At 42.7% G+C, this 27,674-nt stretch overlaps 1 protein-coding gene across 1 annotated transcript in view; it reads right to left on the bottom strand.

Moving 5' to 3' along the window:
• The window catches only part of LOC115330581 (relaxin receptor 1), a 174,437-nt gene that overhangs the window by 116,591 nt on the left and 30,172 nt on the right, over positions 1-27,674 (bottom strand). The window contains exons 3-4 of the mRNA XM_040222712.2: positions 19,975-20,058; positions 17,673-17,775 (exon numbers count right to left, since the gene is read on the bottom strand). Of these exons, the coding sequence (XP_040078646.2) occupies positions 17,673-17,775; positions 19,975-20,058 (187 nt within the window). The remainder of the gene's footprint in view (positions 1-17,672; positions 17,776-19,974; positions 20,059-27,674) is intronic.

Here is a 27,674-nt window from a genome sequence, read left to right on the forward strand (position 1 = left end):
CATTTTTTGCGCTGAAACAAATACAGCGGAAGAGGTTACAGGGATGCCACCCCCGTCTCCCGAGCGGACGCGCCGCGTCGTGCTACCGAAGTTAAAATGCACCTAGGTCGGGACGCACTACCTGAAAGCACCGCTGAGGCATGGTTGTATAAAAACATTATTAATTGAGCCGCAAAAACCTTGCAAACTAAATATTTTAAAAACATCACGCGCCCTTCATTTTGTACTGAACTCCAATAAATTCCATACGAAAATAGTTTTTTTCCGTTTGTTTTAACGCAAAAACATGCTTTCAAAAAGCTCATGGTGACCACAGCACAGACAAATGATAAAGAGTGCCACTGTTGTCGTATTTAGCTCGGTCTCGGTGGACGCCAGCGGCCCAGGTTTCGACGGCGAGTTTCCCAACTGACTGTTTTAGTAAAGTTGACACTGGACGACGTCAAAATAGGAACCAGTGAAGCGACAGTGAATCGCGAGTGCAAGGCAGTTGGCATTCGTTACCAATATATCTATCTATATATATATATATATATATATATATATCCGACCCGACGTTAATCTGAGTCGGTGATATGATGTTCAACTTCAGTCTGGCCTTGGTCTCGGGCACCTGGCTCTCAGCCAGGTGCGATTAGACGCATATCGAATCAGAGGTTTTGATCGAACTTGTCTTTTTTTTACACGATATTTTGTTGGTTTTCATCTCACACTATTAACTGTTTTTCAAATCGATAAGCTTTATGTGGCCACCCTTTACGGTGCTGCACATGGGATTCCTCTAGCAATGATGTAGCCCCGCGCGGTGTGGGCGGAGGGAGGTAGTAGTCAGCCAGCACTCCCTGTATCCCCCTGTCGCTCCGCTGCGTATGAAGGGGGAGATATACTAGGGCAAGAAATGCACATTAGTATAATCATCTACAGAAGGTGAAAGGTTAAGAACTCAGAGGCAGATGTTCCTCGAAGGACTTTATACCACACCGCCAGCCAATCGCTTTCCTACGTTCTCTTGTAGTCACCTAAATCACGGCTTGACGAAATATGTTTTTCAACATGGGAGCGAAAAAGGGTCGACGACTTAGGGGACGCCAGTTTTTTTAAGGGAATTTCTTCTCCTCGCTCACCTTCTACTCCCGCCAGGCTTTACTTCGCAAAGTCTTACCGGTATCCGATTTCGTCCGCGGTAATGCTTTACTCAATGAGGTCAGAGCCAAACGACCGTTTCTCCGTCGAAACATTTATTGGGACTCTTTGATCGTTTGGTCGAGAGGAAGTGGTTAGGCCCAGCGAAAGTAGGCTGCGCGTCTCGACATGCTTAGGAGGTGCCTATGGCTTCTCTTTGTAGGTATGCTGTTCGAACAAGACTTGTGTGACGTCGCGAAATCGTAGGGATATAAAAACAATATTATAACCTCATGAGGCACGTACCCAGGGGGGGGGGGGGGGGGGGGGCTAGATGGACTGCCCCCCCCCCCCCGAGATCTTCCATTTTGCTGTGGCCTCCGCTCCTCCCTCCTCCTCATACAGCATTTTGTCATGGGCACCCCCCCCTTATCCCCCCCCCCCAAGTCGAAATCCTGGCAACGTGCCAGAATCCCAGACAGCACAACTTATTGCAACGATATTGTTGTCAAATTAGAAATATTGTGCTATGCTATTCTTATCCAGCCGATATCTTTGAAGTGTCGAATGGCTCAAGCCGACGCCATCCTGAGATTGAGAAACAGCTCTCATTTTTTCTTAAATGTCGAGAATGTCGTTTGTGAATCGGCTGAGAAGATGCAGATTAATGAATCGTACGTGATCGAGTGAATCAAGGTCCACCAAGCCGCCAAAAGGGAAATTTTTGACGGTGCCAGGATTTACAATTTCGGACTCCCATTGTCCGGTCGGGTATGCTAACTACTACGCCACTCCGCCTTGCCCCTCTGGCGTTTTCTGTCTGCCTTATTAATGCAGCGAAACGAAATGTGTGAAATAACAAGTGTTCTGGAAGCGAATACCGCCGCTTGGAACGGGGTACGACGACTGCTAGCATATGGGTCGAGCTCGTTTCGCGACACATTTCCAATCATTATAATTGTTTCGTCACGCGTACACGTATTATTTTTTTATGAGCTGATCGATATGGATACCATCATCTGCGAGAGTCATGAGCCACGCTTGAATATATCACGCGCAATTTAATCATCGTACGTGTCTTTAAAAAGGAAATAATCGAAGATATGAAAATGAAGGAGCATGCACTTGATGGATTGAATTGAAGTCTAAGAAGCTGCCGAAAGTCGAAATTGTTGGCAGAGCCGGGATCTTAACTCCGGGACTCCCGTTATCTGGTTGGGTATGCTAAGAGGGACTTTTTTCAAACCCTTACCGTGTTCCGTGTACCGCACTACCGGAGCCATTAAAGCATGCGTTTAACCGCGCGCCAGGGTGACACTATGACCGCGGGGCGTGCGCTTAAAAGCATGCGTCAAAGGCTGCGGTATTGTGGGACGCGGAACACGGTAGCGGTTTTCTAAAAGTCCCTAGTATGAGTGGTATAGAGGTTGGAATACTCGTCCGGATATTTGGAGTCCCGGAGTTAAAATCCCGGTTCCGCCAAGGATTTTGTCTCTCGGCAGCTTTGTATTCTAATAGATTCCATCGAGTTTGTTTCATTTATTCGCATATTTTCAATTATTTTCTACTGGGAGACCACGTACGACAATGAAAGTGACCGTGATACATCAAAACGTGACTCCTTATTCACGCATATAACAATACCGCATCTCTAACTCCCATAAACAAGAAATAATACATGTACACGGGACGACACCAATAATGAACCGAATTCTGTACCACAACGAGCTTCACTACGCAATAGCAAGAGTTGTACCGCGTTCCACGGGGCGTCCCGTGTGTTGTCAGATCCACTTTGAAAGGATACATTTCGTGTCGGTGCTTGAAAAAGACAGATAGGAAACGCCAAAAAGACAAGGCGGTGTGGAGCAGTTGTTAGCATATCCGATCGAATATTCGGAGGCACGAAGTTCAAATCCCAGCTCCGCCAAAGATTTTAGTTTTTCGGCGGCTTTGTATGATCCATTCAATCGTGTATACAGTTCAATCATGCCCATATTTTGGATTGTATGCTCGTCTCGTCTTCACACATCAGGGCGCTGTGTGTCTACGTTACAACCGTGTCGTGCCACTCATCTTCGAAAACACGATATAAAAAATCTTCCATTTTTTTTTTAATAACCGTGCATCGGTACGCGACGATGTCGCCACGCTCAAACAGCGGCAAGCATCGCTGCTTTCGATCGCGACTAAACTCGTTGTTGCCGATGTCGTAATATCGAGCAGGAGACGTCGCCTTATTGTCTCGAAAGCCGAGCGAGCACAAGCCCGTGGAGGGAGACACCGCCCTGAGTTTTTAGAATGTTGATGAGTCACCCGAGACTGGGGAAAAACTTAGGAACATCTATCGTGATGTTCCTAAGTTTCGTGAGACTTTGTCATCCTTTGTTTTTTTTTCTCTCTCTTCCACGATTGATGTTCCTAAGTTTTCGCCCCAGTTTCAGGTAATTCATCAAGATGATAAATAAGCACCAGCTCGCACGTGCTTTTACTGTAATTTAGTTTTCAGTTCTTAGCTTGTCACTGACTACAGTGGGCTTGAAGGCATTTCACAAGCAGATGCAATGCTCTGCGGTACTTCAGAAAAAATTATGCCACCCTCCCGCCCCCCCCCCCCCCCCCCGACCTTAGAAGAGGTACATGGATGATGAATGCGTCCCTTATATATCTGAAATTTCTGCACCATATCTCGCGTTTGATATCAATCCAATAAAAAGTGGTGTACTTAAAAAAAAAACTTTAGCGTATTTTTACGGTAGATGACGCAATGTGTAAGTCAGGAAATATTTTGCAGTCTCTGACATAAAACAACACCGAGAAAAAAATGACATATCTTAGATATACTTCTAAGTTCTTCCACTTTCGAGTTCCTATCCTCTCTATTGGACGATATGCGAGAAGCTCGCGTATTTTACGAATGGTCTCTCCTTTCTTTTCAGCGTGGGTAGTCCTACAATAATGCAATCGAGCTTCGGCCCTGAGCCTCGCTCCAGGTTTTCGTACTGGTCTCTGGTAAACAGGGAACACAATTATTATTTTAAGTGGCTTGGGAGGTACGATATTGCGGCTTTAACACCTGCTTTCGCAAACCAAGCGTTCGCGCTTGAAAGAAGCGTTTCAACACATGGAGGGTGAGCTATTTCCAGATTATAGTCTTCGGTACCTGGTCAGCTTAAAAGCTCGGGAGAAATGAGATACAGTTCCAAAAGAGGCTCCTTAATGATGCCTTTTCAACGTTCGCACGTAAAAAAAAAAAAAAAAAAAAAAAAATCCTTCACTCGCTTTTTTTTTTTTTTCTTTTTTAAGGGAAACATGTTTGTGCTTCGTTATTGGGATTTCGTGTTGGACTACAGATTTCATAAATATTCAAACGAACACTAACTTATGTTGGAAGCGATAGGATGCATTCGATCTGCTAGGACACCATCATAATATAAACCCTAAAAACTCGAAGATATAATATAACACACAACACGAAACAAAATCTTTGGGTCGTGTTGTCTTGTCCGTTATTTTATTTATCCGTGTCTAAAATTTTTGACACTGATGGGCTCGATCCTAGGGTGCGCTCCATCCTACAAAGAGCACAGAGAAAATGGTGACTCAGCGACGGCCTAGCCCGCCATGCCCCAATAAAAAGGACCTAGAGCGACAAACATAACTACAACGGAAAATATGGGAACACCAATGTCGGCACGACCGGTATCAAACGCGCTAGCGAGGACAAAGAATACAAACACAGAGACTCACAGAAGAAATCTACCAACAGCACCATTCCAGCGACAAACGAAATTGATTTGTAAGAATGCGTCCTTTTTTTCTGCAACGCGTCACGATTTTTTTCTTTTCTTGGTTTTCGAGACAGAAAAATCGCTGGAATTCTTCAAGCGTCAGCTACTGCCAGCACAAAACTAATGGTATGTTCTTTATTTTTCTGTGGCGACACCTCAAAATATACTAGGTGTGTGCACGCGGTGTTGCGTATTAAAAAAAAAAAAAAGGCTTCAGCCGTGGTTGCGTAGTTGCCTAATACACGCGTCAGCTTAATTATGTCGCATTACAAATTTGGGGTCTTCTGTTCGCATCGTAGGTGCTAAAGCCTGATGCTTCGAAAGGGCTGCACCGCGTCCGTTATGTACCGTGGCGTCTATTTAAAACACCCCCTGTACTTATCTGCTTCAGGGTTTGGTATTTGCGTTAGGATTTGTTCGAGATGAAAACAGTATAATCGCATTTTGTTGCGTTTATTTATTTTTCTTCACCTCAAAGAATCATTTTATGTTCGTACATTTCTTGTGCAGTTTAGAATTTGTGTATTATATAAACGGGGCGTTGCTGCAAATGACATCGAAATGCAACAACCTTTCTTGTCTCCCTATATTGCCGCGAAGCTTTCTCCCCGGCCGCGGCCGCGGAAAAAGCTTCACCTTACGTTTTTGCTTTCTCCCCGGGTTCTTAATTGTATTTCGACCGGTGCTAGTTGTCTCCACTGCAAAGTTTGTAGCCACGTACGGAGGCCCCAAAGCGAGGCGAACATGAGCGCTGTAACAATACACATGTTTATAAAGCCAGGCGTCGGATGTGTTTTGGCTTGTGTATGCCTAGTTTTGAGATCTCCAAAAGCATAATTCTATGCTTAATATAAAAAAAAGTTTTTAAATTTTGTTGTTTTTGCTCGGTCGAGAGTGATTTAGAGCCCCTGTTACTCCCAAGTATAGTTTACACTACTTCATGACTTTCGTGAGCCTCTCCAATGCATAGGTCGAATGCAGCGGGGATAGACATTTTCGTGGCTTTATGAAAATGGGCTAACTAGCATAGAATGTCACCCTCCATTCATCCCGCAATTTATTTGCGCAAATTTCTATTTCTTTTTTAGGTAAGAAGGTGACTTTAAAAACAAATGTAACATCACTGACAGGCGTGTCGCGGACGGAGTGTTTATTCACTCCCCACTAAATTTAGCGATTAACGCTTTCTTTTGAGTTTTGGCTTGATGGCGATTTTCAAGACATGTCAAGTCACGAATAGAACATATGGCCCGATGACACTATTATATCACCTGCTCATTCTTCCCATAAGCCACTTAGTCGTTCTAGTGACAGTGAACAGTTTTCGTACGCCGAGGTGTGTGAGCTGCTCGGTTCTAGTTAACAGGAGGTTGGTGAACTTGAGGGACGTTTGTCTTCCTGGCAGCAGTAGGGGGAGACGGGCGATTCTTGAGAAACCTCACAAAAATGAATAGATTAATTCAATTTGGTGTTTGGAATGGATTATCTTACTACCACCCACCCGGAGAAAGGTAAGTTCTGTCGTTGAGCTAGCTTTGGTGCATTTCTGGGGCGAAATCCGCTACCCGTAACAGACTTCAGGTAATCCGTTACTTTTTAAAGTAATTTTGTAATTCCCATATTACTTTTTTTTTGTGGGAGCAATTTGTAGTGTAATTTCGTTTGTAAATTTTGGTAACGGAATAATTTAACTACTCGTTGCTTATTAAAAATATGAACATATTACTGAAACTGGAGTCATACTTGAGCAGGGAATTCAGCAGCATAAATATAGCAAGTTTAACAAACTAGAGAACATCGTGAGGAGAATAAACGAAAATAAAATATAATTTTTCTTTGTGAAGCCAACAAATATTTAAAAAAAAACAAAGATCAATGCGACAACGCCGAGTATAGGCTCTGCCTCTTTTCATCGCCCTCCATGATGTTTTTCTTCTCCTGCGTATGAGAAATGTAAAATGGTTTTGCTGAACATTTTTGAAAATATGAACATTCTTTTTTTATTGTTGAAGCGCAGACGTCACGTGAAAGTAATATGTAACGTAGCGAGTAATGTAATCCGACACTTTTCAACAAACGTAATGTGTAACAGTAATCTTTTAGATAAGATGCTCGGTAATTTGGAATTGTAATCAATTACATTTTTCAAGTAGCGGGTACAAGTTTGCTCTGGTGCGGGTCGCATGAGTCTTCCCATGATAGTTGTTGTTTCTTTGTTCAGTTCGGTTCAGTTTTATTTCCTCAAAAAAACTCAAAAGTGTGCACTTTACAAAAAGGTGGAAGTTACAACATGAAGTACAGAACATTTGAAAAAAAAGGAAACATCAATGAAAAACCATAGCACTGAACGTACTTTACAAAACATTTTTACAATGTCACAGAATTTGGTTTTGCCAGTTTCGTAGACAACGTGCGCGGGCAATAAATTCCAGTCTGATATGGCAGGAGAAAACGGGGAGTTTTAAATATGCTAGTTCTGGATAAGGGCGGCCGAATTTTAAGAGAATGACCAAGGTACGTGTAGATCTAAAGGGGCTTTGGAGATTGAAGTTGCAAAACTCAGATTATTAATAGTTGATGCCATGGTAAAAGACAACACGTTCAATTTTGGCACCATTGGTTAATAATTTTAAGTCTACGTTTTTTTATTAGCTGTGATACTCGAGCTGTATGACTAACCACGAATGGTGTAACCTGATGTTTCAATGTGAACATATGCATGCTTGCTAAGAAGGTATGCTAGGTAGGGTACCAGATCATATTAGAATATTCTCCTTTCGATCTGACAAATGTTTTATATATGGTTATTTTTGTGGTCTTCGACGCGCGAAAAAGATGGTGTTTAACGTACAGTGCTAATCACGCTTGTCTAAAACCTGGAAGCGTGCAGCTTTCTCCTATGAGCGCTCGACTGGTGGCATTCGTGGCAACTAATGTACCCGTAGAATACCACGCACCAGCCCATTCCCCATTAAGCGCCCATTCCCACATTTGTAAGATCTGAGAAAATACGCACAGTACATTTATATTTAAAATTGTAACCGGAGAAGCGCTAATCCCCCATTTTTTGGCGAGTATCTCCAAAATGTGAGTGGGTACTTGCCTGTTATTTTACGGTAGTCTCGTGAGGTAACATGGAACCAGCCGCTCGAGGGGTGTCTTGCCCGCTCTAAAAGCGGCGACGAACGAGGTATACTGTTATCTCGATAGTTGCAAATATAAACAATACCCTATCATAGAAAACACAGAAACAGAGCCGAAAGGTCATCAACAATGTCACTATAAATAAAAAAATTGCAATGCTACTTTTTTAAACTTATAACTTTTATGAAGCCGGCAGACTGTGTGTCGGCGGCTCCCGATGGAGCGGGCAGGACATTCCTTGAGCGGATTACTCAGTGTCGCCCAAGGTGACTAGAATGGTTGCCGCCAATCCGACCAGTCGAGCACTCGCCGCAGAAAGCCGCGCGCTCCCGCGTTAGACACAAGTGTGATTAGAACTGTACGCTGGTGCTTTACATGCTCTGTACACAACGTTCTTCATGTGGTCGTTTCAATTGACCTCCTCTCCAATGTGACTCCTAGGTACTTATAGCATTGAACTTTCTCTATGTCGGCGTCGTTGAGTATAATTTTTTAAGTGTGGAAGGGGGATCGGCTAGCGAATGAGACATAGTCTTTTTCGTGTCAATTTTAGCTGTCATGTGCTCTAAGACGTGATATGAAGTTAAGATCCCGTCTTAAAAGTGCGTGATCATCCGCTGTTGTGACACTACCATAAACAGCACAACCATATGCGAGCAGTTTTATGCGAGATGATAAATAGAGTGGATGGTCGTTTAATTATATTAGGCATAAATGTGGTCCCAGCACGTTGCCACTGAAACCCCCGACTTCACTGTTAACTTAGTGAATTTTCTCCGCCCACTGTACGTGACTTGCTTACGGTTATTGAAAAAATGTGCTATCAATTGTAGGATAAGGGGATGAATGTTGAGTTCTATTTATGTGGCGTTGCTGAGTGTATCCAATCTAATCTAGTCACTTAGTGCATCTCAATAGGAGGCGCTACCACGTTATCTAGTTAACTTGCAAAATAAACATTGATCGGGTAAGGTGTCGAAGGCATTAGGAAAGTCAAGGAAAATGGCATAACTACTTTAGAAGAATTAATAATTTCGTGCAAGTTAATAGCGAAGTCAAGGAGTTGGGTTTCATGAGAAAAACTTTTTCTAAGGTCATCTTACTTAGTCCAGATAAGGTTAGTGCCACATTTATATTTAATAGATGTGAATACATATTATACTCCATACATTTTAATGGTATGCTGGTTAAGAATATTGTTCTATAATTGAACGCACAACGCTTTTTTTCATATTTAAAAATTGCCAACACTTTTAAAAATTCCCAGTCTACCAGGAAGGTACGCTTGTTCTACTGAATGTTTAAAAATTAAAGACAGTCAACAGGTGTTGTTCATGTTATTTTAAAAAGATTGGGACATATTTTGTCGTCTCCGATTAGAGAGCTACACTCTAAGAAAAAAAAGGTAGTCATATGTGACCAATGATCTATCTCTATGACAATTGCTGGGTCGCGTTTGCCCGCTTCGCAAATGCGGCCGCTGGCGGCCCTCTTGTTGGTACAGTTATATCACCTCTAGCCAATGTAAGCTGCTGCATCCACTATCATCCATCTATGGCAGACAGCGTTGTGGTAGTTCTGGTGGCAGGCTGACATCAAAATAGAATGGGTGATATATCGTGCTTGATTGAAATTGTTTGAAAAAAATATATTTTTGAAACCCGGCGTGAACGGTAGCCCGATTTTTGAGGACCCGGTGAAAGTTTCACGAAATCGCAGCACCAGGGAAAAGCAGCACAGCAACATCGAAAGTCTCACCAAAAGAAGCACCGAAAGCAGGCGTCGCTACGAAGTCTGCTTTTGATGCGAGCTGCGCTGATTTCCCCCGGTGCTACGCTTTCGTAGCACCGGGGGAAAGCGGGTCCTCATCCTTAAGGACCCGCTTTCGCCGGGTCCTCAAGGATGAGGCTACCGTTCGCGCCGGGTTTCAAGAGTCTACTTCGTCGAACAACTTCAATGAAGCACGAAATATCACCCACGGTACAGTGTACTAGATCTACGGCTATTTTATGGCAGCCTGCCGCCATAGCGCTGTCCGCCATATCATATGATGGCCAGAGACAATATAACTCTACCAAAAAGATGGCCAGCCGTGGCCGCATTCCCGTCCATAGGCGGAGCTGATAAAACGCGATCCAGCAAGTAGACATAGAGATCAGTTTATGTGACTAACTTTATGGTGGTTAAAAAGCTGACTCAAACACAACGGCTCCCAGGGTAAAAATAATGAATCCACACGTAGTCCAAAATCAGGTAGTCAAATTTGACTACCCTCTAAAGCAATATGGCGGCCGGTTAGCGAGGTTCGAATTCCCCGGTAAGGCCTAGAGAACAGCACGGCGTTTTGGCCAAGTGAGAGAATGGAGCGCATGCGGCTATTCGACGTCTTCCAAGTGCCATCAGACAATCTAAACGCCTGTCCCCAGACACCGGTACCGTACCTATATCCTGTGGGGACGGCAATGTGTGTGCCGGAATCGCCGCGATTTTCCCCGACGTCATCTCGCTAGATTGACTGCAGTTTTACCACCGGCGGAGAACACTCAAAAAAGAAATCGTTGCGCGAGGAATGAGCATGCTGACTTTATTGAACACAGCGTATGCTTGTCTTATGCGGCGATGAATCGCTAGGTACTTTCTTCGACACAGACGAGAGGTGTTCAACTGGCGCCAACGCTACCGCTATTTTTTTTCTATCTCTTCTTGTTTGTGCCTACCTCTACCGACGTGGTTATCCATTCGTGCGCGTGTGTTTCTGCACTTTGCAGCCCTACAACACAGAACGAGCATTTAGGTGGATGAGTGGCAGCGTTATTACGATTCTAATCCAACCGGGAATCAGGGAAGTAGGAGGGCCAGTGGACCGCAGGACCGTTTTTTGTTTTGTTTTTGTTAGTAGCTATATAACTGCTCACCACTTAGCTTATTGAGTCAAGTGGCAGCTTGCGCCACCTAGGAAGTGTAGTAGTAACCGCTAGATGACGCAAAAAAACAGCCTTTTTAGTTTTGGTTTCACAGGACAACTACTCATACACAGTACCATTACCAACCAAGCTACCGAACACTGGTACAGGCACATACATATCAGCTGTATAACAATGCACAAACAACTCCAACACAACCCCATCGCGACTCTCTACTCTAACCAGCCTACTGACCCGATTCGTATATATGACCAACCATATTCTGAGAAGGATTTGGCGAATGAGTGCCACTATTTACTGGATGAATACAGACTATTTGCTATTAGTAATGGAATGCAAATAATCTGTGTATTTAAATTGGCGGGCTAGACACCTATCTTCATCTAGCGCTTCGAAAGGCAACATGAAAGGAAAGTAATTGGCAAAAGTAGCACCGCAAGGCATGCTCCCGATCAGTTTCGGTTTCACATTAACGCCGTGATAAGCTTACTCAAGCCAAGATGCCCCAAGCTCGTTCCGCGCGCGTAATAGCAGTAAAAGTTACAACAATATCGGCATTCCTAATCAGTAATCGGCTAAAGGTAACACAATTCTTAGTCTAGTGTTGTTCAAATCGTTCTGTTTTTTTTCCCTTAAAGGGACCATGAAATCACCTGTTTACTTTTTGCAGATAACGTTTACAATAAACCGTGAATGTTCACTGAATGCCGAACAGGCATTCGTTTTCGTCTCCGTTTATTAACTTCTACACAAAAAATTAATGAAATATCGTCTTTTTCTTTCTCTCCAACTGACCGCAAAACAAGCCGTGACGTACGCTGTTTCCGGAACTGGAAGTTCTCTCGGCAGTAGGAGAATGGGAGCGTTAGCTGCGACGAGTTGGGGTGCGCCAGTTGGTTTTACTGCGCTGATGTCACCGACGTACTTTTCTGAATCGGCGCCTCTCATCGCCGCATCGCAGCTGAGCGAAATTCAATGAGATATGTTGCGCTACAGCGACAGCATGGGACTAGTCCCATACGCAGGGATGCCTGTTGGGAAGTGCAGCGAGTCTTCCGGTGAAGACTCCAGAAGTCAACCCAACTGTCATTGTTGGTAAAAGGCGGCCCGTGTCAGTCGTTTGCAAAGCGACGTAGATGGAAACAAACTGCGGCGGCGTTTTTCGCGGCCTCGGAGATGCAGGAGCGAGCCGACGTTAAAAAAGATACGTTTGAACTACGAGTGTCAGCAAGAGCCACGTAAATACCTGTTCACACTCGGAGCGGACGCGCGCGTTTGATGGAAGTGCTGCGCTCTTGGTAAGCGCTTCGGGACCGATCTTTTACGATTGCAACTCGATACTGAAGCGACACTCGGCAAAGAAAGGTTGGACCGGCATTGCACGTATGCCTCCTACGAACTGTTATAGCTCGACAGTGACGTGCAGTCTGTCAGAATAAAAACGGCATACCAATAGCAAAGTGTACATACCGTGCTACGAAGGTAATCCATACGGCGTTTATTTCAGCTCTATATCACAAAAAAACAAGAAGATAGAATCGACGAGAGTCCCTTTTCGACGAGTGTTCGTCAACACTGCTTTGGAAAACAACGGGAAGAGATTGACCTCACCTCTTAATCTAAAATTGAGGTCAGCGATCAAACTATAATACGGGAAGGGTCCACAAGGGTAGCGCGGGCATATTCCGTTCAGCACGCCAGCCGGCCGTGGGTAGACGGTCTTGCGACGAAGCAACGCTGCGCCGAGTGGGAGTGCCTGCTAGGCCTATATTCTGAGCAGCTCGCTTCGTCGGAGTTGGTGGATTCGTGGCCGTTGTCGCTCTTCACGGGTGTTTGTGGATCCAGCGTTCTTGTTCGTCGTGGTCTGTTTTAAGTACTTTTTTTCTTGCCGCTTGAAGTCGGTACGCGCGAGAAGAACACGTATAAAAATAAACGTTCAGTCAGTCAGAGTTTTGAGAGGAAGGAAATCAAAGGAAAGAAACGTTCGTCGGTCGTCGCGACCCAAGCGACCCAAGTAACTGAAGTCGGCCCTGGCCTACTGCGCACGCGCAGTAGTTGTGTCGTTTACCACACGATAGATGGCGCTTGGCTCTCAGCATTATCAAATTTGGCAATTTTCGCCACACATCTCTAATTATGCTACAAAATGTGGATCTGAATATTATTTAACAAAACTTTTAGGAAACATTCGCCGGCTATTTATTGTTTCCGATCGCGGTGCTGGTGAGGTAGGCTCTTACCCAGTAGGCGATGTGGATTCGGCTGACGAGCTCCGTTTCCGCGGATGCATCCTAGTGAAAAGGCAGAGCGCTTTCGAAGGAAAGAAGGCGCAAAAGAGTCCAGTTTTCTTTTAAAAGTTCTATAGCAAATAATTTTTTTTGGCTCCCTATTTTTGTGTTTTTGTGTTTCTTTTCACAGCTTTTACGACGTGCGGTGGATGAAATTCGAATTTAAAATCATTTAATGGTCCCTTTAGATTCAGTGCTTGAGAATAGGTGACTTAATTGTGGCGCGCAAACGCTGGCGGCAAGCTCTCCCGTGTTTGTCGAGTGGGCAACGAGTCGCTTTATTCGCTCGACTTTAAAAGCTCCTAAACTAAATTTATTTAAAAACGTATTTTGTACAATTATTTATATATATATATATATATATATATATATATATAAACTAAAATAGCCGAGGTTTTTCTTTTATGCGCTGCATTCGCAGTACATATACACCCCCATCAAATAATTTTATACCTTTCAGTTTTCTATTGATAACAAAAGGTTGGAACTTTTCAAGCATCGCGACAATTTATAGAAACAGTGTATTAAGCTCAAAGTCAAAGCTCAAGGCAAAACTACACTGTATACATATTTGAAAAGACTATCATGTAAACGAAGTGTTTAGGTGGCAATTGTTTATATATTTTTTTATTTTCCAAGCCTGATATACAATGTTATTTTGAAAACATTTTCCTATAAAAATAACTTAACCTCTTATTTACAGCGGCAGAACGGGGGCGCCAACGGCGCTCTTGCAGCAAACATATGTGTCCAGCGTTTTTTTTTGTTTGTTTCTTTGCTTTCTTTAGCTGGTCGGATACACCTGCAGGCGCTGCTCCTGACGCCAGCTATCCATACGTTTGCCAAACGCGCCCCGCCAATCGACTCGGTTGTCTGTGTCGCCGTCTGCTGTTGGCCCTGGCAAGTGTTTTGGCACTATATCTTTCAGAAAGGGAGCTACGCTTTGACATTTTCCGTGATAAAACCGACTTTTGCGAGATAAAACCTTTAACGAAAAGTTGAGATTGCTTTGTGCAGGCTCCGATTTTTATGGCACATTTTTGATGCAGCCTGTGTATTTTAGACACCCTATATTACAGTAGACGAAATAGAGATTGCATGTCATGGTAGAGTAAACTGTTCCTCTGTAAAAACAGATACAAACTATTTATTAAAGCAGCTGCTGATTTGTTGTGGGAGATCTCCACTCTATGATCGTTAGAGATACTTGGCACGGTTCGCAATTGTCTGACCAAGTGATCTTCCCAAATTTTGTAGGATAAATTTTCAATAGATTTAGGAGACCACACTCGCAATAATTATTTTGTTTCTCTTTATTGTTTTGTTTGTGTTCTTTGTAGCATTGGTTATATTTTGACCAATTTGACAGAATGTCACTTACTTCGCGTCAAAATAAATGTCTTTTTTTTTTTACAACATTTAGTTTGTTTGTAAGGCACGGCCGCCCAGAAATCTTTTCTAGGTAAACTCTAGGAATCAAAATTAATTAATTTCGTTTATATTCTGTTCTGAGTATACTCCTGTTCGCTTTAAGACATTTTTCATTAAACTCACGTAGGTATGTAAACCCGAAACTTTGAAAAGAAGCAACACAGGTGGTCTCGTCGAGCTCACACAGTCAAAAATAACCTGGTTTCATTTCAACAGAACCAACATTAGGGTAACTGATTTTATGAAGAACATAAACGTTCTTAATATTGTAGGGGGAAGGTGTAAACAGTAAGTCCCGAATCGCATTCGGTCCTGGTGGGCTGTGTGACGATAATTACGAACCAGCGCACAGGTTGACAGTTACTCACAATTTCAAACGCAAACAATACATTAACACAGCGCTGAACTACAGTTAAGCGCTGTGTGAGTAAGTGTTGTGTGGTCAGCCCTGCGACGTTTGAGTAACTGTCTACCTGTATCCTGGTTCGTAATTGTGCCTTACCAACTCGGCCAATCTGGAGTATTAATTCTGTCCCGACTTGAAAAAAAAAAATACTTTAGAGCATTTACTAAATGAACTACATATTTTCGTCCTTTATGCTCGCTTACTCGTAAGGTAGACTAAAAAGGGGGTCCTCGCACGCCTTCAAAATGAGGAGCGCTGGAGAGTTTAGGGCAAATTGACTTTGGAGAGAGTGCCAAAAAGTTTAAACACTCTTTTAGAACTAAAGTTTCGTCACGTGTATACCCTACACCAACTCATGTTTCCAAGCAAACCGGAAAGACTCTAGCGAAGCGCCACCGGCGACGCGCATGCGCATGGGATGTGGGCAAGAAGCGCCGCCTCCCGCATCAGCAAACCATTGCAATGTGATTTTGTCGGCGTCGGTGTGAGTCCCTGTGCTCATTCTCGCGTATTAATATTTGACTCCACGTCTTCCTAGCAATGGTTTACTAGTTAAGTGGCTGAGCGAAATTAACAGGGCTGCTTACACCACAGACCTTCGCGTACATAATGTGACGTGCGACGATTTAATCCGCGTGAACGTCGCAGAATGTACGCTAAAGCCTGGTTCGCATCATGAGATTCTACTCGCAATTTTTGGTCGCGACGTTTTTCGGGCAGCAAGCCCCTGCATGGTGACTGCGACTGAAAATCGCAGGCTGAATCTGACCAAGTGAATCAGGCATAGCGAGTCGGCGATGGCCAATAGTAACAATGATCAAATTATCTTTGTGCGTACTGTTTGCACCAAGCCTACCTACCTCAAACAAACTTCAAACTTAAGTATTTTAAGCCTGCACTTACTTCTTATCGGAACGTTTGGTCTACTGGGCCCTGCCGTGGGCAGACGACAGTTTGAACTTTCAAACGGCTGTTTGAACTTGAAGCCTCACTGAACGTGGTCCGCGGGTAGTCTGGGTAACTTTACGGTTTTCCCGTGTTCATGTAAAAAAAAAAGAATAAATTCGACAACTACAAATATTCGTGAATGTAATCCAAAGTGCTTGCCGCCCGAGCAATCGTGGCCCGACGTTGTCATGTTTTCTTTTCCTTTTTACGGCACCTATCCACGTGCTCGGACGAACCGAGCAGGCGTAGAACCCCAAAAGGCTTGTCTTCAACCTTTTCGGGCCCTTTTGGCACTTCCCTATTTGCGACGCTCTGAGTAGAAGGCAGGTTTCAGTCTGGTTTTGTCTATGACAACACTGAAGTGCCGTCCCGCATGACTTCCGCTCACACCACTAGACCGAAAGTCCGTCCGAAACGCCACCACTGAGGCGTGACGTAACAAATTTGAGCTTGAGTATTCCAGAGGCCTCAAACTGATTCTAGTGTGGGGGCCTGATAGCCAAATCCCCGAAAGGGGGGTTAGCGATTTAATCGAGAAGGGGCCTCGCGCTCTCCGGTTTTCGCAAACTCGAAGTTTGGGAGTGACAAATTTAGCTTTGATTTGTTTATGCGACTACTTTTGTCCCTTACCTAATATAATAATACGAACTAAAATGACACTACACCGACAACGTGTTTTTTGTTTCAAAGGCAACATGAGAGCAAGCACGCTGTCATTCCCGTTGCTCAATTCCATCGGAAATAATTGCAGTCCAACAAGTCCCGAAATTTGTTTTTTTTTTTTTTCATACGGAAGTTTTTTGCTTTTTTTAGTGACTTGTTCAGCTAGCAGCAGTTCGAAGAAAAAGCTCGTATTTTAATGGTGATGATATTTGAAGGCGAGCATCTCGAACTTGTAGGTTTATTATCTATGGCAGTTTCTCCTGCTGAGCGAGAGTTCAAGAAGCCGGGGTCCGTCCTTCTGGGAAGAGCACTGCGTAGCAAAATTAAAACGAAACGCAAGGCAAATGAATACGAAATATTATGAACTATTTAATCCGTTATATGAGTAGAGCTACGCCCCGAGCGGAAATAAATCGGCGACATAAGATCAATTTGTCGCATGCCATTTCTTGTGCTCGGGACATGGGAAAGGGCACTCGAAGACTGTTACATGCGGGCCGTATCCCAGCGAGTCGGGGGCTGCGTGTTTGAGACCCCTGGTGTATATTATGGTTGTTATTACGATGAACGTGGCCCGACTGGCCAGTGTAAGCCTTCCCCTCTATAACATCCTCAGCGGGACCGAACAAGGTTGATATTCTTTTTGCAGCTTCCAGGAAGTAACTATCGTTATTCATTATCAACTCGATCGACAGGACGCTCGTTCGCAAAGTTGAATTTGAACATGATCAGATATGTTAAGAGTTATCGGAAACTAATAATGTCATCACTACTAAAATCGTAGAATACTCATTAAAGTAGCCGCCGCCAACCCTGCTTCGTGAAACAGGTTATCATAAGTTGAGCCGCCTTCTTTTTATGAAATTGGTGGCCTTTTGAATGCAGTTGCATATTTCATGCAAAGGAAAGGTAATCAAATCTACGTATTTGGCAGATTACGCATAACTTTACTTACAGAGCCGTGGCGTTAGCCGGAATGTTTGGTGGTATCTTTTGAAGGCCAGTATTTTCACAGTAGAAACTTCGGTCCATGCAACGGCAGCCCGAATGTACCCAGTCTGTAGGACGTTCGAAACATTGGAGAGAATTAGTGAGGACTTGGGAAACAGATTCAGAAAGTATCAGGAAAACAGAATGACTCCCGTGTTGGTTTGCACCTTTTACAGTTACAGCTGTGGGTGTCCACATCACAACTCGCCAAGCAACCATGGCAACAACTGCTTACACCAATTTTCACAAATAAAGTCATATCAACTTCACATTCTTGAATCTCAGATAATTCTAGTTGTAGCCTCTGAAGAAATGAGAAGCGCGCAACTGTGGGTGCGTGTTTTTTTTTGTGTTTTCGTGTCTGTGTGTGCCTGCACGTTACCACAAAGAAAAAATTGGCGCTCGTCGTATTTTTGCCACATAAATTTGTTAAGAATACAAAGCTTTTCCTCTTCATCCAATGCAGCAGGTGAGCACGTTCAAGTACACCTGGGGCATTGATGGCGAGACATTATCTCTACAAACAAACGAAAACAAAAACAGCAACCTGCGATCGCCAATTCGGGTGTATGTCTCCGCACGTTCACCTCAGTTTAGCACAAGCATGCTTATAGCAACATTTATGCTTCAGCGCAAATCACCAGGCTAGCATGTATGAATATATGTGCCTCCGAATACAGGTCTACTTCTGCGTGCTGGTATATTTTCATCTGTGTGTGCGTGCGAAAGGACGAACTCCTTATGGGTGCGCACAAATACAGTTTTTCAAGATGAAAGTCTGTAGTCCGCTACGCAGCGGTAGAAAGTCTCGAGAGTGAAGGTAAATTTAGTTAAACTAGTTCGTTTAGGCTTTACTAAGATACCGCAACCACTTGATTATACTTACAAGTTCGGGGACACTTGCGTTTTTCTCAAAGGCGAGTATAAATAACTTGGTGAAACCTTACAGCCGACACCCATATGTGGTTTTCTCATATAGCAAGTACTTGCGACTTGGCATGAAGAAAGTTGGTCTTATTAGACGAAAGTCAAAGAACGCTTTGACCCCCTCGAAGTCACGCAACCATAACATATTTGTTCGGTAAAAGTTAGGGTACGCCACTATATATTGGGATTGATTTACTAAGGAAGAGTTGTGGAAGTTGGCAATGGTACAACGACAGGCGTTTCAGTTTATTTATGACAATCATAAAATGTTGGATTCTCCCTCTGAAATAAAAGCGACTAACAACATACCGACTGCCTGGACGTTTTTCTTACGAGACCAGCAAGGCTTTTATCCAAACCCTCGTTTCCCCAGCAGCATGGAAAACGGCGCAGAACAGAACATGACTTTTTATTAACTCCCATCTTTGACCGCATTAACATGTCTACCAATTTCTCGCTATCCAACAATTATTGTACTTGTGTACATTCTGAACTTTACATATACACTAACTGCATTCATGGACTGTATGCATGGACTGCATTTCTGCCTAGCGTAAATGCTTTTGTTTGCTTGTGTATGCTTTAATTTAGTTTAAAATTGTGTAAGTTGACTGTTTGTGTATTCGATTTCGTTGCCCTTTTTTAAGTACCATTTGTATTGCCCTTCGTGTTCCTATAATGAAGAAGTTTTAATTCCATTCTCCGTCAGCCCAAATAACGAGAAGTGTCAATTAAATAAGTAAGAATAAAAATAAGCTAGTTATCTTAGTACACCTGAAAAAGAAAAAAAGAAACTGTCTGACAGGATAAAGCAATTAGTACGGCACGCTTTCTTGATAAGGGCGACTAACGCGCATCCCTGAGCACCCTATAAAACTAATAAAGAGCAACGGAAAAAGTGGCGCCTACGTTATTTTATTCCACTTCCACATAAATTATGTAGAATATGTCAAACTAATGTAGCACGATAAGGTGTCCAACCACAATTAACTTCATTCTTTGGCAACAAAGTCATGGGCCAGATCCCTGAAGTCTGAGCAAGACGGTTGACTTTAAGGATCAAGCTTGAGAGCTAATCAAGTATATCCAGAGTCCCTCCAAATTTGAACTCCACGCCGAAATTAAAATTAAGCGAAATTAAGCGCCCGGTCAAAATGGGACTTGAGACGAACGGTGAGGTAAGCGAAATTGGAGCATCCAGCCGTATTGAAGCTGTTTTGCTAATTTGGGACTTTGGACAAATAGGGCCGAATTAATGGGTAACCACGCATAGAACATGTTGGGCAAAGACCAAAATTATAGTGTAACAGGGATTATTCTTAACGGAAATATTTTCTTACCGCATTGACTGGACCTTTCTTCTCGATCTTCGTCCGGTCTTTTCTTGTAGTAGTTGGCGAAGAATCTCTTCATGTGTTCGTCGCCTGAAAGAAAAAGGATGAACATTATATGCATATCAGAAAAAGATGACACAAAAGCAGGGACCAAAGAAAGGCACGCATAACACATGAGCGCTCACTGAAAACTGAAGGTTTATTTTTGCATTTCACAACCTAGTTGGCTCATAAGCTAATCGATTCTCCTCCTCTACTACCAAGAAATGGAAAATTCCCTTGTTCATTATACCATACCCTATTCCATGTCTTTATAATGAATTCGTACAGATTAACCAAGTTTTCAACACTTCTGAAGGATAAAACATGAACATACAGAATGGAACGCATGACAGCCCCTAAAATATAGCAAGCTACAAATAAACTCCGTGTGCAATAAATGTGTCGAAGTGAGTATTTCTATCTTTCTTGTTACAATGTAGAAAAGGACCAATGTACTGTGACACCTTGTATCTTGCGTATCAATAGGATGTCACTTTGTAGAACCTGATTGTAAACCTGAGGCTGGGGCAGAAAAGAGAACACAACAGAAGGTAAAACAAGAGGAGGCAACGTCTCAAACTCAGCCGAGTTTGAGACGTGCCTCCTCTTTTTCTACCTTCTGTTGTGTTCTCTTTTCTGCACCAGTCTCAGGTTTACAATCATGTTCAACTTACACCAGCTGGCCTGCACTCTGACTATTTTTTCGTCACTTGTTAGTTCGAGAGTAGTGTAGGATATCTGAACAAGAGAAAACTGCCAAAACTTCGTTCAAAAAAGCTACTCTGTCTGAATGGTGCCATGGCAACTGTAGATCTGGAATTTCGCTGAAGCGCCTTAACTGCATGTCACCTTTGTTCACTTGCAGAATTGGAGTACAGTCGGATATCCAACACGCTCTACAGTTAACAGTTTATTTGATCGTGTTATTTTGTTGGCTTGTCGATGTTATGATATCCATAGAACTGTTAAATGTCCGACTTCATTGCCTCTCAAAAGAGGTTTTCCCCTGCCTCATGGTCTGTCACGAACGACAGAGAATGAGGCAGGGAAAACCTAAATCAACTAAAGATATGATGGTGTCGGACTTGTGCCAGAAACAACAACAAAAAGAACACACGTCAAGAATGCAGCGCCAAGCGTCGATGGCGGCAGCAGCAGGAGACGGTGCGTCGGCGTGACAGCTGGCTTTTGCGAAAAAGAATCAGCGAATGGATCGGCCATACGCGGCTCTTTATCTACTATGCTCGTAATCTGAAATATTCGACCTAGAATGTTCGGGAAAGAGCGAGGGCGAGGCTGACTACGCATCGTTCTGGCGCCCTTATCTTTCACGCTTGACGTAAGAGCATACGCGAGTCTTCTAGATAAACGGAGAAGCTTTCTTCTTCATCATTCACGCGGTGGTACTTATATGAGGAAAATATCGCACCAAAAACAGGGACCAAAGAAAGACGCGCATGACAGATGAGCGCTTACCCAAAACTCAACCGTTCTTTCTGCGTTTCTTGAACAAGAAGGTTCACAACCCAATCCGCTCATAAGCCAACCAATTCTCTTCTTCTCTTATCAAGAATCGGAAAATCGCCTTGTTAATTATACCTTACCCTATTGTCCTGTTTTTATAATTCACTCGTAGAGACTGATTCAGTTTTCGACACTACTGAAGGAGTAAACAATAATATACAAAATGAAACGGATGACAGACCCTAGAAGGTAGGAATCTAGAAGTGAATTCCGTGTGCAATAAAAGTGTAAAGTGATTATTTCTAACTTTTTCTTTACGAGGTAAGAAGGTCAAATATGCTGTGAAACACTGTATCTTGTACATTAATGAGATGAAACTTCGTAATTTGCGAGTAGTGTAGGACACCTGAACAAGAGAAAACTACCAAAACCTCGTTTCGAAAGCTACTCTGTCTGAATGGTGCCATGGCAACTGTAGATCTGGAATTTCGCTGGAGCGCCATAAGTGCATGTCACCTTTGTTCACTTGCGGAATTATAATACAGTTGATTATCCAGCACACAATGCATTTTACATTTTATTCTATCGTGTTATTTTGTTTTCTTGCCGATTTTATGGAATCCATAGAACTGTTCATTGTCGGACTTTATTGCCATTAAAAGACACGAAAACGCCTTTCATCGCAATAGCTTTCAAGTTTGAACTGCTGCCTGATATAGGTAGTTCTAAGATAAAAATAGGATTGCGCGATCATAGAATGCACGCTGAAGTGAAACCACAATGGTGCCTGGTAGGTCAATCTGTAATTTTGAAAATCAGTCATAATGATGGACGTTTCTTGAAATGTATGTGTGCGGCATGTGTGAACACCGGAAATACCACCAGAGCATATAGTCGATTCTGTTCGTTCTTTATTAATTGAAGGTATCCTCCACGCTAAAACTGCGAAAAGAGGACTACTCGTACAGGTGTGACTGCGATTATTTACGTCGCTGGCGTTCTACAAAGCCACATTGATTTATCGGGCATGATTTAATCTTAGCACCTTGATCTACAATGCACTTTATCAGAAAGGTTTCATCAACCGCGCATATGCTGTTTGGTAAATCACACATGCCCGAGCTTTTTTCGTTTTCATATTTGTACTTTTACTTGTATTTTCTTCTTCATGGCATGGAGGGTTTTTCACATATTATACATGCATCTTTGTCTCGGAATACAGGCATGTTTACGGCATAAATCTTCTGTCCCTCCTCTTTTAGCTCACAGTATTTAACTTTGTAATGCAGAAGGTCAACAGAGCGCGTTTATGAGAAACAGAAAGAGGTTGCGTACAATTAAAATTTTATCGGAAAAATGGTACAGAATGCGAGTGTAGGTAAAAACTATTTTAATGCGCATAGGAGAAAGCACTACACAAATAAGAATCAAACTTCCGTTAAATATGAAAAAAATAATGATTGCCAATATATCTAAATTTACGAAATATTAAAATGAACAAATAAAAACAAGTACAGCACTTGATTTGTTTACAATATATGAAAAGTATTATATTCCATTGTGCTCGCGTACAATGATACTTATATTTTAATTCCTTCAGCAACTCGATATCGCTGCCCGCGTACAGCAACCAACGATACATTAAACGCGCTATATGGTTATTGTCAACTGAACACATATTCTGCACAATCCGTGTAATTCGACATGTAATTCTCTAGGCCTCCACAAGTAGCTCACGCATACATTTCTGAACCTTGTATTGTTGGGGTGTGCACTTTATGTGATGCCGTATTTCGACTACTAAGAATGTCGTAATTATGCATTAATGTGCTTATTGATGAGAATGTGTTTCAGACAGGGCTGGGCAGAGATACTCCTAAAAGTATTCGTGAATACGAATGCTGAGATACATGTGTTTTGAGGCCGAAGATACAGATACAGAGATACTTTTATGCAATAGGATATCCATGGGATACTTCTGCAAAACCTGGGAAAAAGTATTCCGGATACCGATATATATACTTATAGAAACACATTTGTTGCCAACAGTGCTAGGTGGGGACGCTGTAGTTCCTGGTGGATACGAATGGTAATTTATGTTTTTGCTCTTTGTTTTGTGCCATTTTATGCTGTTCCCCTTACCTTAAACTATTTATCATTAATGTCGCTAAATAAAACATGTCACCCCCGGTGAACCTCATATTTACAAAACGGTAAAGAGTGCGTGCCATGCTTGACAAAAGGCGTCTGCCTGAAATGAATCCGTTCATGCCGTGAGAGCGCATCATGTCAAACTGTCGTATTATAAGCTTCGGAGTCACCCACAGTGTGGGGAGATTTGAAAACAGGACTGTACTTTTTCTTCACTCAATTCTTTTGCAGCGCTCTCTCTGTTGAACTGAAAACAGTGGAGGGCATTGTGAGGGGAGCAAATTTTGTTATTCTTGCCCGTTTTATACCACAGTTTTTTTTTTCGTTTTTTATTGTCGGTGACTGAGATGCATTACGTTATAGGGCTGTTTTATATTACAAATTACAAAACAACTAGAACCAAACAGATTTTTTAAAATTTATTTTCAAAAGTACAAAATGTGTAAGGAAATACGTAAGTGGAAAAATATCACGATACAAGCGAAACATCTTAAATGTAATTCACTACACAGATACAAATACATTTTAAAATATATCTCAATGCAGAGATACAGATACTCGAAAATATCTCTGAGACACTTTTTTTTTAGACCACCTGAGACTGGGTGGAAGAAACACGACGGCGTCTCAGCTAGCCACTTCATTCAGTGCTCCCTCTTTTATACCTCCTGAACCCAAAATCGTCACCAGAAATAACACACTCCAAACAATGGCATCAGGGGGACACGCCTTGATCTCGCAGACATACCTGTCTTCAAGAAAAAAAAAAACGAATCACCCGCAACCAACAAAATGTACAAACACCAAAACATCGGCCGAAGGCAGCATGCTTTGACCTCGCAGCTACTCTTAGCTTTACAAATAAACGAACAAGCGAACCACACGGAACCGACTGCAGTTCAAACCCCAGCACCTGTTACGCCTTTTTCTTTTTTTTACGTACACAATTAGCTGGAACAAGATCATGACGAAGGGGCTACCTCTCGCGAAATACACGAGACCTGTTCAATTAACACTCTCAGAAAAGCTTTCGCACTATCACTAAGAAGCATAGACGCCTGGCTTATGGAATTGCCGATCTACCTAATTTTTACTGTCTCTTTTACAACCCTTTCGACGTCTTTGACCTCTTTGCATACTACCGTTGTTTCGGACCACTCTCAAAATAAAAAAGGTGTAACAGGTCGATGGGTTAGAACTGCAGTCGGTTCCGCGTGGTTCGCTTGTTCGTTTTATTTATCTTTTTTTTTTTTTTGTAAGGCTAAGAGTGGCTGCGAGGTCAAAGCATGGACCCTTCGGCCGATGTTTTGATGTGTAATACACACATCAAAAAAAAAAAAAAAAAAAACCAATCACCCGTAATCTACAAGCGGTTCCGGGTGATTCGTGTTTTTTGTTGTTGTTGTTGTTTTTTTCTTTCTTTTTTTTTTAAAGACAAGCGTGCCTGTGAGGTCAAGGCGTGTCGCCTTGGTGCCATTGTTTGGGTGTGTTCTTTCTATACACCGAGACAACTTTTCTTGGCAATGCAGTGGAAGGTACAGGCCCGCGTCCCCTCTCCCATTTTGAGTGCACGCAGGCTCTCCTCCTCCCCCATTTCCGGGGAGAGGAGGAGAGCCCGCGCACACTCAAAGTGGGAGAGGGGACGCGGGCCTGTATCTTCCACTGCATTGCAAAGAAAAGTTGTCGCGGAGTATAGTGACGATTTTGGGTTCAGTATCTAAAAAAGGAGGGAACACTGAATAAAGTGGTTAGCTGTGTTTGAAACGTCGTCGTGTTTCTTTTACCCAGTTTCAGGTGGTCTAAAAAAATGGTAAACCTACACCACCTCGCCTGCGCCCTAGCTGTTTTTTCTAAGATACTATCGCGGTATATTTGTATCGCGATACTGCCCAGCCCTGGTTTCAGGTTCGGTGCTGACGTACTAGATATGGATTTGTCAAGGTAACTATAACTTGGCAATGTTTCAGTTAATGATGTCGGTAACGAGGAATAAATGTGTTACGCGCAAGTTGTAAGCGATCGATACTTCGAATTCGTGGGGAAAATTTAAGATACAGAAAATAAACTCAAACTAGCCTGGCTCTTAATTGCTGCCTCAGAAGTATAAAATAAATCACTAACGGTAGAATAATAATAAAAAAACATGTTTCTCGCGGAGGCACTTATATAAAGATAAAACATTATCTTGCTCCAAATCTCGTTAGCCTATAGAATTCCACTCACATCGTTCAGTTATTTTCACGTAAACATAGAAACCATTAGGTGAAATAAATTGACATATCAAAGAAAAAATTTGTAGTCCAACGTAGCTTAGGCGTCTGTCTCACTTTAACGCTCACTAGTACTACTATTGGGTAACATTGCTTGCCGAGTTAAATATTCGCATACCATGTACACGTGAGTATGATATTAGTCAAGAAAAAGTGAATAATTTAGTCCTATATTTTTTATTCTTAAATACAAGTGGTGACTAGAGTCTTTTTCACGTAATTCTGGAAATTACCTTTAGCGACGGAAAAAGGTGCGTTGACAATGTTAGCAGCATGTTGTAATTTGCAGAATTAATTACATCTCGAAAGTATATTATGCTGATAATTAGCATATCTCTAAGCTGCTATGTCGACAGAACGATAGAACCGTCACAGTAGGCATTGACAGACACCATTTTGATTATTCAATATCCAGTTCTATTAGCAAAGTAAATCTCCTTTAAGATCTGTGACTTGTAGACATGAGATACGATTCCAAGGGTCCGATACTGGTTAGGGTTAAAGCGGGTGCGCTTTCGGCTGCTGATCGGACACGGTGCAACAGCTTGAGCACAGTAATCAACGAAGGCGGCAATTCTTATCTTTCGCGAGTTCACAATCGCTCAATATTTTGGTGAGAACGTCCCACCGACACACCAATACAGGGAGAGGTCTCACGGCCTCTGATGTGCTTGCCCGCAGTGCTTCTTCATCCACCGGTCAATGTAAGCGTGTTTCCGGCAGCAGGACAGTTTGAGATTTGCAAACGACGCACCGGTTGTCATTGGCTCCGAGTGTGAGATAACAAACGATCACATTTTAAGGCCATGTACGATGTCACCTCACCATGGCGGTCGGTTTGTAGTAGACGATCAATGTTTTTCCCGGTTTCTTAACAGACGACATACGGTGCTTCTTGTTTTAGTTTTGTCCGCGAATGACGCTCCGTTGTGGTCGATGTTGAATGGTATGTGTTTAACTCGGGAAAGGTTATGAGCCGTGGGAATGCTTTTAAAGATGTGTGGTAAAGATAGAAGTTGGGATTTCTCAGAATAGGGGACTTATGCTTTGATGGCTTTATGGAGCAGCTGATTGGTGTTTTTGTATGGCGGTGGGCCCTTATTCAGCGGTGTCAGAACTCTAAATGCTGAAACTCTTTGGAAAGATGTCGTCGTTACCAAAATTGTACCTCTTAGTATGACCACCAACATATTATGGCGTTAGTGACGTCGAGTAAAGCATTACCATTAAATGCCCATTGTTATGACGCGAAACGTTCTCGCGGAGATAAGGAAAGGGTGGTGGATTGAAGTAGAGTAAAAACCGCATCCCGAGCAACTAAAACCTTGACTGCGTGACCCATGTCTTCTCAAGATAGGTTTTCATGTATATGCAATTAGGAGGTACTGCAACGAATCACTGCCGAATTAAGAAAGAAATAAAGGCGATAATAACCCTGCGAGTACAGTCGAGCAGAACAACGAGCTGAATTTAGCAACAAGTTCCATCAATAAAAACAGAAAAAATGCCTATCGCTGAGGTAAAAAAATCTCCCTTCACTTTGCAGGGAGCTTCCTGTGAATAATTTTCTAGTTATCCGGAGCCTATAACTGACGCCCTCTCGCATTACAGATATAGCAGCGCCGATGTCTATTAACAATTTAACTGTTAAACCATTAAACAAATTTGACTGAGTAGAATATCGAGAAGAGCGGCTTTTTGACGTTGTGATTGCTCAGTTCTGCGACAGAGACCGCAGAAATTAGTTTTCCGTATATGACTTCAGGTGCGTTTGGGGCT

The sequence above is a fragment of the Ixodes scapularis genome, unplaced genomic scaffold (genome assembly GCF_016920785.2).
Source record: "Ixodes scapularis isolate PalLabHiFi unplaced genomic scaffold, ASM1692078v2 PGA_scaffold2__306_contigs__length_199485367, whole genome shotgun sequence".
NCBI lineage: Eukaryota > Metazoa > Arthropoda > Arachnida > Ixodida > Ixodidae > Ixodes > Ixodes scapularis.